General features: G+C 39.4%; 2 protein-coding genes across 2 annotated transcripts in view; both read right to left on the bottom strand.

Annotated features, from left to right (window-relative positions):
• Positions 1 to 14,221, bottom strand: part of kcnv2a (potassium channel, subfamily V, member 2a) — a 206,224-nt gene that overhangs the window by 160,080 nt on the left and 31,923 nt on the right. The window lies entirely within an intron of this gene.
• Positions 6,207 to 8,273, bottom strand: LOC143338293 (uncharacterized). Its single transcript, XM_076758585.1, has 3 exons — positions 8,177 to 8,273; positions 7,843 to 7,919; positions 6,207 to 7,280 (listed from the first exon to the last, which is right to left on the bottom strand). Exons 2-3 carry the CDS (start codon positions 7,900 to 7,902, stop codon positions 6,852 to 6,854), a joined length of 489 nt encoding a protein of 162 aa, XP_076614700.1. The 5' UTR covers positions 7,903 to 7,919; positions 8,177 to 8,273; the 3' UTR covers positions 6,207 to 6,851.

The following is a 14,221-nucleotide window of genomic DNA, read 5'->3' on the forward strand; positions in this document are numbered from 1 at the left end:
CCATGACAAAATTCCCGGCTGTTATACAGCAAGATATAGTGATAGCGCATGACACCTATGCTAAGCTAGGCTAATCGCCAGCCCTGCTCTTAACACACAGTCATGAAATAATCTCATTTCATACTCACCAGTAAAGCAAATAAGCTTATTTGCAAAAATGTTGAACTATTTCTGCATACACACACACACAGCATTTGGCGGAAAGATGTTATGACCACCCAGGTGCAATTTGCACCCAAACCATGATCGTTTCCTAAACCTAACCAAGTAGTGATGTTGCCTACCTTGTCAAACTGTGGCTGTAAACTGAAATGTAAATCTAAAAAAAAGTCAGCATTAACCTCTGCAACTTTGTTGCTCTTTACACTGTGTCACCTGAGGACTGAGGCCAGGTCTAAATAGCTGAAAAGAATGCTCTTCTCATCTGGCTGCAATTAGACATTCTGGAAAAATTACCAATTTGGTGCACGTTCCAAATTAGTAATACAAAATATGATACAATGTCCAATGGCACTAGACCACCTATTGCTGTCGACCTCACACAGCTGCAAATTTTGGCCTCCCTATTTTCTTTTTTGAGCAGGACAAATTTATGATAGTACACACACACACACACACACACACACACACACACACACACACACACACAATCCTCAGTGGTAAAGCCTACCCTCCAAAAACCAACCATAAGCCAGATCACAACTTATACTATAAAAAGTTCTTCTTTTCATGTTTTATTCCACAATTATATGCACCAGTAACCATCTAACACACACATCAGCCTGTGAAGTCATGATGTGTTGCAAAAATATGTGTGTGTCGATGAGGAACAGCGACAGAATGATTTTTTTCTGGCACAATTATCAGTATACATTCTCATCAGCATATGATTGTAATTTTGACACTGAAAGTAATATTAGGTTAAGAAACAAGTGATATTTATGCACTTTGCATGTGGAAATGTCCTCAACATGTGCAAACCTGCTTCTGTCCTCTGCAGGCAGAAATGTTCAGAGTAACCAGCAATATGGGAATGAATCTACAGAAATCTCATACTGAAGCAGTTAGTTTTTGTCTAGACTTCGTCGTCTCATCTGTCAATGTCCTCCCTTCTGTCAAACGCTGTATAAACACATATACACATGGGGAGTTCCAGCTGATTACAGCCTTCATATTGTCTGTGCCCCCACAGTGCAGCAGTGAAGCCCCTCGGGTGGAAAGACGAGACAAGTAAAAATGTAAGATTGATGTTGGTCCTGTCGCAACTCGAACTGCTAATCTAAGCATCTACTATACGTTAATTAACTTACAGTCTAGAAAACACACATGTACAGAGCAACAATGAAAACAGGCCTCTTATTATGTGTTTTAGTTCACACCACATTTTTGTTTCAGTGTGCGCAGGACTGTAAACAATAAAGACATGCTAAGTATTATGTTTTGGAAAGTTATGTAGACATGGTTGTTAATAATAACTCATAAATACAATTTCATTTCATGTGCACTTCAAAAATGTACCTGGGTTATCACGCATAGCCTTCTGTGCAAAAACCTTTGAATGTGAGTGAGTTAAACACTGTAACTTGTTGCCTGATGATTTTTCTGTTCGTATACCAACATCACAGAGATGTCAGTGATTATCAGCCGCGACAGCTGGTTAATTAAGGTTAGGGGTAAGGTGTGAATTTAGGTTCAGGTAAAGTTAGAGTTAGGCATGAATTGGTTATGGGTATGGTTAGTGTTAGGCTGTCCACAATGAATTGAACTCAATGCAATGCTCTAGCAAGGATAGCTTCGCCAACATGTGTGTGTGTGGTTTGAATGTGTGTGGTATGACAAAAGAAAGAGCAACAAACCACAGACAATAAAACCTGGTCTGGGATCTGGGATTTTACATGGAAGTAAATCAGTATTGCTGACAAGGCGGCTCATTTAGTGAGGGAAGATGAAATGACTTTCTATCAAACTCAAGAACTAAACTTGCATGATGGATTCAAGAAAGAAGAAAAAATCTCAAATATAACATGCAAAAAGTCATAGCAGAGCAATTACACAGGGCAGTCCAACAAAAATGTACCAATGCATGGAGATCTGAGTCATGTATGTATCATGCATAATAAAACAGAGGCCAAAGCAAGTAAAACACTAATTTAATGTGGGATCAAATTGTAGAATGTGCTGTATGCTTTGGTTGCAGCTGCGAAAGCATAGCTGCTATTGTTTTCACCTTGTGAGACGAACCATGGCCTGATTTATAAACCCTAATGAAAAATTAAGACAGACACTGTAAAAGATGTCGTTATTTAAAGGGCACCCAAACTGTTTGTATTTGACGCTCTGGGAATGAGACCAGGCTTGCACTTTTGTTGTTTTCCCTGTGTCTCCAAATGAGACAGGTCAGTCAGTCTGTGGGATTGTAAAGTGAAATTATGCTGGTAGCATATACATAACATTGAGTCTGTGGAAGAGAATGAAGCTAACATTTGCTGATGAGGTAAACAGTGTCACACAGTCAGATGTAGTCACTGTTACTGTACACGGACAGGACTTTGTTAGATATATGTGAACTGAATTCAGTTACTTAATGATATTAGTTATTTATCTATTGGATGGCTAGCTAGCAGTGATAGAAGGAGGAGATGAGGAGGTCCAGTGACGTGAGAAAGCTTAAAACATTCATCCCCATGAAGGAAAGAAGAGAAGGCTCCAGCATCAAATGTGAGTCAGACACATATGAGGTTCCATTGGGGCCAAACGTAGGCTTTGTCACATGCACACTGTCTGTCGGCTAAACACATGACACAACATTTGTCCATGTAGACAGACAGAGCCTCATAGATACACCCTCGGTCTGCCTGCTCCCTGATTTCTATACTGATTGTTCATTGTCTTGCTGTGGCTGTATGTAACTCTTTACTATGAAGTTGTTACAAAGGCTAAATTGTTTAAAGTTAACATTTTTTATCTGGTCAGTGAAGCTGTTGTGTTTATACTGCTGTTGGCTCTGAAAACATGTTGAATTTGCACAGTTTGTAGCCCCTCTCAAACTTACAAAAGCAGTGCTTCTTGACAGGTTTTTAGTTATTGAGTGATGTCCTCGTCCTGTGTCGATTCCTCCTGCCCTCTTCTTCACCTCAGCATCGTGCCACTCCTTCAGGGAGGGCCACTGACAGCTCATCCAGCTTTGGAAATGTGCCTGAGCTGAGCTTTTATGTAGATGACTAAAATAATAACAGGATAATTGTGATAACTATATTTATCCATGAGTCATAGTGAGAGCTGGAGTGGGATTTGAGTCATGAAGAACTGATCAATAAATCATGGCACTTTTTTTGAGCAAAGTCCAAACCATTAATAAAAAGAAAAGAAAAACAACTTTTAAGATTTTAATGGACCTACCACAGTTCCTCTTATGTAGCGCTCCCTTCCGATCTAAAGTCTCTAATCTAAGTGCTCTAGTAACGGAAACTGAGCTGTTGTAACTGACTGAATGTCACTGGCCACATTTCCAGGTCTAAGACTGTAACTTACTTTTCAGTCTGATAGAAATTAAACAACTTTTTCAATGTTTTTCAGTTTAATATAGAAAATTTAAATGTATGATTAAATCTTTATACCCATATGTGCTTGCGGAGCAGTAATTCCAAAGCACAGTATGTATGATGTTACGGCCTCCAGTCTTCTGTTTCCAGGTGTTCCAAGGTTTTGGAATCTGGCTGCAGGGATTTGCTCCCCATAGTAATAATAATTACAATAACAATAATCACCAGTATTTAGATGACATCTATCTTTCGTACAAGAAATGCAACTAGACGTGCTTTACAACAGAGAAATTACATGAACCAAGTGCGTCACATAAAACAAGAGAAATAAAAACAGGGATAGAAAATTAATGTAAAAGATGGACAATAAAATTCACTTGATAATAATAGTAAAAATAATGATAAATAGTGATAAAGAGGTGGAAGGGAGGCGTCGGATCCATGACTGGGACAGAGACATCCTCTGAATGCCTGGTGTGCTATTACAACATTACTGTGGTCTAGTGCTTATGTTGGATGATAAGCTCTGGCTTACAGTTCGAGTTCCAGCTCATTCCAAACATTTGAGGTTGGGATTGAGGTCAGGGTTCTGTGTAGGCCATTTCTTAATGGATCTGGCTTTGTAGGCTGGGGCAGGTCCACATATCAGCCAGAAGCCTGTTAGAATTCCCAGTTTGACAGACTGTAATACATGACTTTCCCCACTAGATGGGGCTGAGTCCTTGTGTCATTTTGCTGTGGTTAGGACATTTCTGGGCATCAACCTTGGGGCATTGGGTGTGTAGGCCCCATCAGGGGGTAAAGACCTGATGCCAGACTGTAAGCAGCACAGCTTCAAGATGAAAGTGTGAAAATATCAGACAAAAAAACCAAAAAACTTCACAAACAGCAACGACAGTTTCTGCATAGAATACCTTTAAGAACATTTAAGGACATAGTCAGAGCCATGATATGGAGTGGTGACATTTGCAGTGTAAAACAATCTGTCTGTCAGATGATTTGGCTGCTCACAGTGCAGAAAAATTTCAACTGAGACCTTAAAGGGTCACTTTACTCAACCCATTTTCTCACTTCTACTGACAGAGAGTGTTGGTTGCATGTGCCCAGGCTTCGAGAGATTTGTCTCTCCACCTGTTTTCATAGTTCCTTTTCTTTGGTATGATGTAGTCCCAATGAAAACAGGAAAGTCTGCACATGACAGAGGCAGGACAGTAATGTTTCTTGAAGGATATGATGCCGTTGAACCTGTTAAATGTCATTTTCAGCCCTGTGAGGAGCACAGATTCAATTCTGCTTGCTTTCACTGTGTAAGAGTAGCAGCAGAATTCATAGAGCAAACCAGGAAACATAAAACCAAAACAACATGCATTACTTTATACCACAAGGGGGCAGTAAAATCATCACCTCATAAATCTTACAATCTTAAGTATACATGTATCAGAAACATAAAAATGATCTAACCTTTACCAAAATAGAACCCTGACTTAATTTTTACACTGTACAGAAGAAACATCTTTGTGCGAAGTAAACACCATCTCTTCCTCAGTTTGAGACCCCATGTGAGGTCACTTCATCATAGGACTTTTCTGAGAAGAAATGTCTTCCAGAAAGATGAGTTTAAAATACATTATTGCCTCCTACTCCCTCCACACTACAAAACATGTTACAATCATGTTCACATTACTCAAACTGGGCCTCATCAAGACTTTGTCAGCACGGTCACAAGCCAATAAAAGTTTGAGAAACCTTTAAACTCTTATCAGTAACTCAGTCCAGGGAAGAGAATAAAACTTTATTTTCATTAGAAGAAAAATCAGCACAGTTATATCCATCACATTTAACCATGCACATCAGATTGCAATGAAGTACAACACATGTTTAAGCAGAAGCAAAGTGATAACATTAAAGTTTTGTCTTCAGCCCTCTAAGCTATATTTAATTTGGGAAAAGATGAATTCACAACCCATAATTAAAGCAAACCACTGTGGCAATAACTCAGTCTTATTCATCATGTACAGACAACAGACAAGAGCTAACAAGACAAACAGGACACACCCTCCACCGTCTATGTGTGCTGTGGGATACATACTCCAGATGCTTTATGCAGAAGGTTGACTTTTTTTTTGGTGTATTTCAGTACAATATATGTGTAGTAGTAATTATCTACTTGATTTAACAAGCTTGTGCCACAAATGCAACACTTAAAAAAAAAAAAACATCCGTAAGAAATGCTAAAGAATACTTTGCAATATGAGAATGAATTTTTAAAACATATTGATTTGGATTTTCTTTTAATGATTAGTGTCTTCAGAAGTTCTGCTATGACTGAGGTCAACCATTTAAAATGATAATCCTGAAATACTTTCCACACTGACATTGACACACTGGAAGTAATCCACCAAAGTATCTTACCTACACTTTCCTGACCAGTTCATACATAAAGGTTAACATGACAGAACCACAGATTTGTTCATGTTATCATATGTCAACTTATCAAAGTGATCTAGTCTTCATGTCATATCAGAAAAAAACAAAAACCACAAACAAAAAAACAATCAGTGTATTATCAATAATACATCCAAATATGCATTTAAAACCAATGAATGTATTTTTAATGTGACACTGTTTATTGTGAAACAGCAGAAGACTTATTGGTTACTGAAAATCCAAATAAGCAGTGGGGGCATCAGACGTTGAAACTGTGAATCAGCCGTGAGACAGCTTTTACCACCTTGAATGTCCCTAATTATAATCTTAGGAAGATATAAGTCTTATTAGAAGGGTGAAATGTGACATTAACACATAGAGCTGTTGTTGCAGGGTAACGCAAGAAGTGTGTAGAAGAACACATGACCTGAAAATAGTAAATCCTTTAAGAGTAGAGTGCCTAAAAACTCTAAAACTGTTCTTTCTGGAAATTGTTTGTTTATCCCTTTATTGATACACACCATTTCCACACAGTGGCATCCTTGGTTGGATGTCTGCTGCTTGGGGTTTGGGTCGGGGTGGTGCTGCTTGGTTGGTTGGGTTGAAACTAAATCTGTGGAACCAAAGACTTTCTGCCACCCTCTTTGTCAGTTACTAGAACTCTGAACTTTGGAAATAGGGCAGATCCTACAGAAGCTGGGGCAGATATGTGATGTGCAACCAGCAGCCTCCACTGTTGAGTGTGATAGGCCAAGAAAACTGCCATTTGAACCAAGCACGTGCCCAAACTCTGTTTTCTTTAAGCCATAGTGTGTTACTGATGGAAACATAGTTAATGTGGTTAGTTATTGTTTGCAGTCAGTTAACAGGAATCAAAGTTGCTTAGTTGTCTCCTCTGTTTTCCGTTATGGGAGCTGCTGTTGGAATGTCCTCGGTCACACAATGAGTCACGGATGTGGTCGTTTTTGCTGGGGGCGTTACAGTCACATCTGGCTCATCTGTGCTCATGGCGCCTGGTTCAGGGGTGAGCGTGCTCCCGTCTCCTGGACTGATGGTTGTCATATCGGTAGTGGTCATGACTGGTGTGGTGTGATCGGTGATTAAAACTTCCTCTGAGGACTCCTCTGAAGATTGACTTTCTGAAGACTCACTGGATTCCCAAGACTCCTGGGACTGATCTGACTCTGAAGAAGAGTCTTTGTAGCTGGAAACTTCAGTACACCACCAAGACCACCAGTCATTCCTGTCCAGGCATCCTTGCATCACGTCATTGTCAGTGATGTCTGCATCATAATGCAGACGCCAGCCAATCTGTGGATGAATTAAGGGACGTTTAAGCCAATGCAAGAAAGCATCACACGAAGGATGCATATGCATACTGATAATTAGCTTTAATTTCAGTTTGACTTTCAAAAGTTGCAACATGGATGAGCTCTATCAAGGTGAATGACCTGAGAGGTTTGGAAAAACAGACTTAAATACATTTTTACCATGACTGCAAACTAATACAAATGGTCATATAAACATAAAAACATATAAACACAATGGAGTATGTAGAACAGAAAAAACAAATGTCTAAAGTAAGTTGTGCCCTCATTATAACGTGATATCCCATGACAGGAACGTGTTGGTTGACAGAAAGAGTAATAAATACAGCTAATTGTCTCGATGTGTACAATGCCATGGAAATAGAGAGGATTTGGACCAGAATAGCTCAAATAGATTCTGTGATACATTCATACAGAGAAAACCCAGCAGTTTTACGGCAACACAACTCGGCAGCAGGAAGACGGGGTCATAGTCAGTGAGAGTGAAAGAGCAGTGAGGGAGGAGGATGAGGGAAGATTCTTATGCCACTTTGTGGTTAGCTTACCGGCTTAGCGGAGGCTGTTGTAAGGAGGGCGATGACGAGGGTGGCTGTCAGAAGCTCCATCTCTGATTGGTTCTTGTCTGTGAAGGAGGGAAGCCACAAACAAAAACACAGTCACTTACACACAACTGAAAACAAGACACTACCAGAGGCTGGCAGTAAGACTCAGACTCACCCTGGACAACTGACAAATAGTTATGTAATTATAATAAAAATACATATTTTTTTATATATTCACATACTTGGTTGTTGCCCATAAAGGCATAAGCTGTGATAAAATATAAAACAAAGGCATGATCCAATTAAATGAAAAAAAAATAATAAATGAAAAATATACCTGTTCGTTGTAGCGCCAGATCTGTTCTGCAGTTCTTTCAAATTTTTCTTAAATCCTGAATAAAGTCAGTGGGATTCTGTGCAGCTGTGATCTCTGTGATCTGACCTCCATGCAAGACTGGCTGCTGCTCATATACTGTATGCAGAGAGGCTGGGCTGGGCTGGCCAGAGCTGTGACGGGGTGCTGGTGGTTGTTGGGCGGGGGGGGTGGTGATTGGGCAAGACTGGGTCGTCTGGGGCTAGACTGGATAGGAGGGGCAGGAGAGGAAACACTGACAGGATGCTGAATCTGCTTCCAATCTACCGTTGTGTACCTCAGCATGTCAGAAAGGTGTTGATTCAGGTTGTAATAGTTTGTGGTGAGTGTTGTGTTATCACAAGTATGTCATCTGCATATGTGCATGTAAAAGAAAGGACAGAACGATTGACTCAGAAAGACATTTCTATGGACTGTGTATCGAAATAGGGCCACAACTGGGTTGCAGCACTGTATGTTTGTTGCTTGGAGTCAACCTTTGGCAAATTGAATTGACTGGACATGCAGTAGCTTTGAAAGGCACGTTTGTGTATAGAAGGTTCCACAATTCACACTGCATGTCAGGAGACAAACAAAGAAATGAAGTCCAAGAAACTCTCTGAAGATAACCGAGATAAAACTGTGATGAGGCGCTGATAAAGGGCAAGGAAAAAATAAAAAAATTTGCAAAAATGTCTGATGTTTTTGTTTTTGTGTTAAAATGTCAAATGTCAAAAGCCTGAATGAGTTAATGGAGACATGATTCAACATACAGACTGACTTTGGGAGTGCTGAACAGTCAGTGGAATGTTACAGTGGAGTCAGAGTGGAGGAACACTTTGATCGGACCTGCGTGTATGTGTGACACCACTGTGTTACTTCATCACTCTGAAACTTCCGCGCTCCTCTCACCATCTCGCTCTCTCTCAACTCGAGAAAATCACACGAACATATCGGGATGAATCATAAACAAAACAAATCATGAAAGGTTTGCGGGGGGGGTGGGGGGGTGTTAACCAGTGATAGACAGATGACACATGGCGCAGATGACAGATGGCTCATCCAATGACCTGCCAAGTATTTTTTTGAAAGTTCCAGTTTCCAAAGATGTCTTTTCAGATGGTTCTGTGTAACAAAAGGTAAAAACACAGTTGCTATAGCCTAATAAAATTCTGAACTTAACCAGATGACTTTTTAATTAATTTCTTTTACTAACAGACAAGGAAATTCTGTCTGTATGCATTCCTCCTTTGTGATTGTGAATTTACATTGTGAGGCATAGTGGATGGTTTTGTTGCTCTGTATTACTGGCCGAACCTCCCCTTTAAGGAAGGTAGTCTTGTCAATAACCTGGTGTGTGAGAGAAGTAACAGCACATTGTGACACAAGTGTGCATACTGTTAGAGGTAGTTAAGTTACTTTAGTCACTTACTTTACTTAAGGGTCTTGATAAGCTCAGGTTGCACCATAATAGTTAGGCCATGTATTGTGTCGCTGCGACAGAAGTCCCTGTTTGTGCAACGTTATTCTGACATCCTCCTGCATTCTTCACGGCAGCTGGTCTGTGAAAAGTTCCCAGCTATAAGCTATAAGTGAATTAAAACTAGAGCTGCTGATCTGGAAAGGTAGCATGCAGTCACATTAATCATGGAATTGGGTGTTGCATTGCGTTGCGCAGCAACAACCAAGGAGATAATGTGTTGTGGTATAGTGCATCACATGAGTGCAGACTGTTTTGTTTTCTTTTGTGATTTCATTGTCCTTGGTGTAGGAAAATATTACCAGCAGGAACTCTTCTGTGTGCCTGCAGGCTATAAATGTCTATTAGTTAAGTCTGTGGGATATGCCATAAAAATTCAACAGAACATTTGACGATAAGTATTCATTGATATTTTATTACCTTATATTTCATGACTAAAGTGCAATGACAACAAAAATGAAAAAAATCTTCACAAAACAATTATGGGACAAGCTCTGTTTGGGCGGACCTAAGTTACATCACAGTAGCCATCTCAAAGTCTTAGTTTTTTCCATTTTATCATCATCAAATCATTTATCTGCAAGTGCAAGTACAAACTCTCACTGCCTGCATGCATCTTTCGCATCGCATGACTGTTTTTCCTGCTCAGTGCATGAAATGGATGTATCAAGGGCAGAAAAAACAAAACCGTCAAAAGTTTGAAAAGGCACCTGAAGACACACCATATCACAGTGTCTGCAAAGGTAAATATCAATTATGGATGTTGATTGATTCATGACCACATTTAATGTTAGTTTGTTGGAGCATCTGTTTACAGTCATAATTATTGGTCGAGACACCCTCTGACACTAAAAACGATTATTCACTTAATACTGAAGTTAATCAACACAAAGTCCCTTTTTATTGTAGCAAGCATGACCTTGTTGCAGATTTCAATTGCTTGACAGTTGATTAGCTGCTTTTCTGTGTCTTATAAAAAACTGGATCCATGTTGGATTTGTTGTACTGTTGGTCGGAGAAAACAAGCTTTAGCTTCTGGGAAATTGTGAGTGGTATTTTCCAGAGCGCTCTCGGGTTGATTGGTCTGTCAATCAATCCATCACTGTGGTGCAGTGAAATATCTTAACAAGTAGTGGATGGATTGCCAATTTGTATAGACATTTGTGGTCATCAGAGGATGAATGACTAATGACTTTGGTGAGCCTCTGTTTTCCTCTAGAGCAACTACTGCTATAAATTTGTATGGTCATGGTTGCCAGAAGATAAATCCTAATGACACTGGCGACCCCATGATTTTAAATCTAGTGCCACCATGAAGCTGACATTTGGGCCTCAGTGCTGATTGGATATATTGTTGGATTACCACGAAATGTGGTACAAACAACCATGCTCCCCTCAGGATTAACTGAATTAACTTTGGCGATCTCTTAACTGTTCATCTAGAAGCATTACGCTTTGGTTTGTATGCAAAACTAACGACAACGACAACACCCAAATGCTCAGCTGTGCTTTGTGTTTAGTGTTATTTACCATGTGAATGTGCTAAACTAAGGTAGTGACCAAGATACACAGTGTACAGTCACTATGAGCATGCTAATATGCTGGCATTACATTAACCTCAAAGCACTGCTATAGCCACAATTTCAAAGGTACCAAGCTGCATTGAGAAAGACAAAAGTGGATGTGCCTTTTGTTCATTATGACAAGTCTCTTGCTCTCGGACAGCCTTACATTTCCTGCAGGAGGTAAGAGCACTGTTGCTCATTTTAACAGCACTGAGCTGCCTCATTCTTACAGTAACATTATACCTTACAGTGACAAAGCATCTCATCAAAACAAGAAAATGATCCTTGTTAAAATAACAATTTGAATCATGTCTTATTCTTACATGAATACGTTTTCTGGTAATAGTCGGAAAATCAATATGGAGTAACATGTAATGTTAAGGGACTGTATGAAAATTATTAGGGTGGAGAGAAGGACTGAACCACTTTAAAAAAAAAAAAAAAAGCAAGGCCCTTTCCCTTCCCTTTAAAAAACTGCAACACCACCAACATGTCACAACAATCCACATCAGACACCATGTAGAAAGATTTTGTCTGTGCAACATGCCTGCATCATCTCTGTCTCCTGACGTGTCAAACTTCCGTGATTAGTAAAACAAGTCTGCAACATGTGATGCTGAGCAATTTAAATGAACTAATATGGAGTTCTATCACAATGCGCGGAGCGACTACGTTTTGAAAAGAAAATGACGAGCTGTGTGTAGAGATAATGTTCAATTGGTAATAAATGGGCTGCTAGCTGATGACATGATGTCATCTTTATGGTAAAATATGATTTTTCAAAACTAAATCTTGCATGGGAAGGGTAAAATAAAATCTAAATCTCACAATACTGATGTATGTACATTCACACACTTCTAAGGCAGCTTTTAACAATCAAATTCAAAACTGATTTTAAGGGTGCAGATTATCTGATAATCCATATCAGACAGGTTGGGAAATGTATAGAGAAAGATCTTTTTTTTTTTTTTTTTTTAGCATTGTGGCAGCTCTGTGTTTCCATTAAAACAACAACCTTGCTGTGCCCGAGTGCCTCATTAATCTGAAATGGCACAACTTTGATAGATGCTCCTATCATCTTCAGTAATAATGATGATGATAAGACAGTGACTCATGTCAGCTAGTTCAGTCCTGTCATGGTACCAGCAGACAGACGTTGCAACACTTTCAAGATTCCACTTCCTGATTAGGACATTAATGGAAAGTCACCAAGATGATGTTTTTATTTTCATCTCAGGGAAAGTATGATAACACCAGCTTCTCTACTGAACCGCATCCAAGTGCTTTAATTTGCCTAAATATAACCATAAAAACATTAATCATGCTTTAGCTGCCCCAAATGCTGTATATAAATGTATATATGAATATTGTAGTGAAAATCGAAGTGAAACAATTCATGTGAGCATTTTAATAACACCGTAATAACAAACCATGGTTGAGTTTTCATTAAGCGCATTTACGAGTTGCTTTAGAAGTCATAAAAAGCCTCTGCTTTGTTAAAAACATGTTCTGGGAATCAGGGTGAAGCATGAAGAACACTGTTGTCAGGACGTGCAGATAAACAAAAGAGGGTAACTGCAAGTGAAATGTGGCTCAATGGAACGTGGTCTGACTGTCTCTCACTCTGTGTGTGCCACTGAAAAGAAGTGACCACAAGATCCTATGAAATAATACAACAGCATCAATTCTCTGGTGAGAAGAGGACAATGCAGCAGTATGAACCTGTTCTATTAGGGGCACCAGAGACAAAGGCTCAGTGTGGTGAGGAGAAAGTTTCTTCAGCGCATCAACTAACTTGCTTTAATCCTGAATCTACATTTGAGAACAACTGTCTTATCACCAGCTTTAAATACAGAAACATGTTTTAGGCCCCTTGTAAAGAATCTGCATACAGTCAAAATTTCCAAACTGAATCACATCTCTGCACTCAGTATCATCCATTCCCAACTGATACGTCACATACAAAACCATGTCGCTTTTATATCTAATGCCAATACAACTAAATGCAGTCTTTGTTTGTTTGCTATATCTATATCTATATATTCAAACCCATGCAAGTATTTACAAATGTTTTAGGGTTTAATACAAGCCTGAATATGTGATGCCAGAATTACTTTATTTTAGTGCCATATAACATGTAACTGAGTCCAGAGACTTTGGGTCCACGGCCTATCTGTTCCAGTTTATTCTGACAAATGAAAGCAGGCAAAAAACATTTTGGTCTGGGACAGAAAGGGTTAAATAAAACCTGAAAATGAGCAACAGCAGTGTCCTCTTTGGGATGTTATTGAATTGTAGACTTGAGCCCCAGTTCCACTGCACTTCATTCTGCTCTATGAAGCAGTTGCCTTTACATCCAAAGGTGTCTTGAAAATGAACTCATAAATGACAGCCAATCTGCTGATGATCACTGCAGAGATCCAGACTCATTATTGAAGACAGTGACAATGAACTCCAAGATGTAGCTGTCTATAAACTGTACAGTATGTAGCCGATGGAACAAGGCTTCTCTTTTGTATGTTGCCATCTAGTGGTTACTATATGATGTGCAATCATATAGTGTAGTGGCTGCTGACATGATACAAACAAATGGATCATGTGGTTTTTATACTTGGGGTACCTTTGGCAGGACAAGACAGTAGCTGTTACACAAGAGGGCATTTTTGAGAAAAATACACATCAGTACACGGAATTTACCTGTTGTGGATATGAGGTCCTTTGTGTCAAAATATAGAGTTCTTGTACAAGAAAAGAACATATCACCTCAGTATTTACTACAATTCATCACAGTCACAGTGCACCTGCAGGGAAGTTATCATCTGAATCTTGAACTGGCTCAGAAACCCTCTGTGACCTCTTTCTTTTACACAAAAACAAGAGAACAATGTGAGTGTGACGTTACAGGGTGAAGAGTCCACTTGGGATGTAAAACATGGTTGTTTGACACTACACCATTACTACAGAACAGAAGGAAACAAAAATAAG

Source organism: Chaetodon auriga, chromosome 19 (assembly GCF_051107435.1).
Source record: "Chaetodon auriga isolate fChaAug3 chromosome 19, fChaAug3.hap1, whole genome shotgun sequence".
Lineage (NCBI taxonomy): Eukaryota > Metazoa > Chordata > Actinopteri > Chaetodontiformes > Chaetodontidae > Chaetodon > Chaetodon auriga.

Excerpts from the sequence above, each read along its gene's own strand:
- LOC143338293 (XM_076758585.1), bottom strand. The coding sequence starts at position 7,902 with ATGGAGCTTCTGACAGCCACCCTCGTCATCGCCCTCCTTACAACAGCC. Across the intron at positions 7,281-7,842 it reads CAACAGCCTCCGCTAAGCCG|ATTGGCTGGCGTCTGCATTA; the intron begins GTAAGCTAACCA and ends ATTCATCCACAG.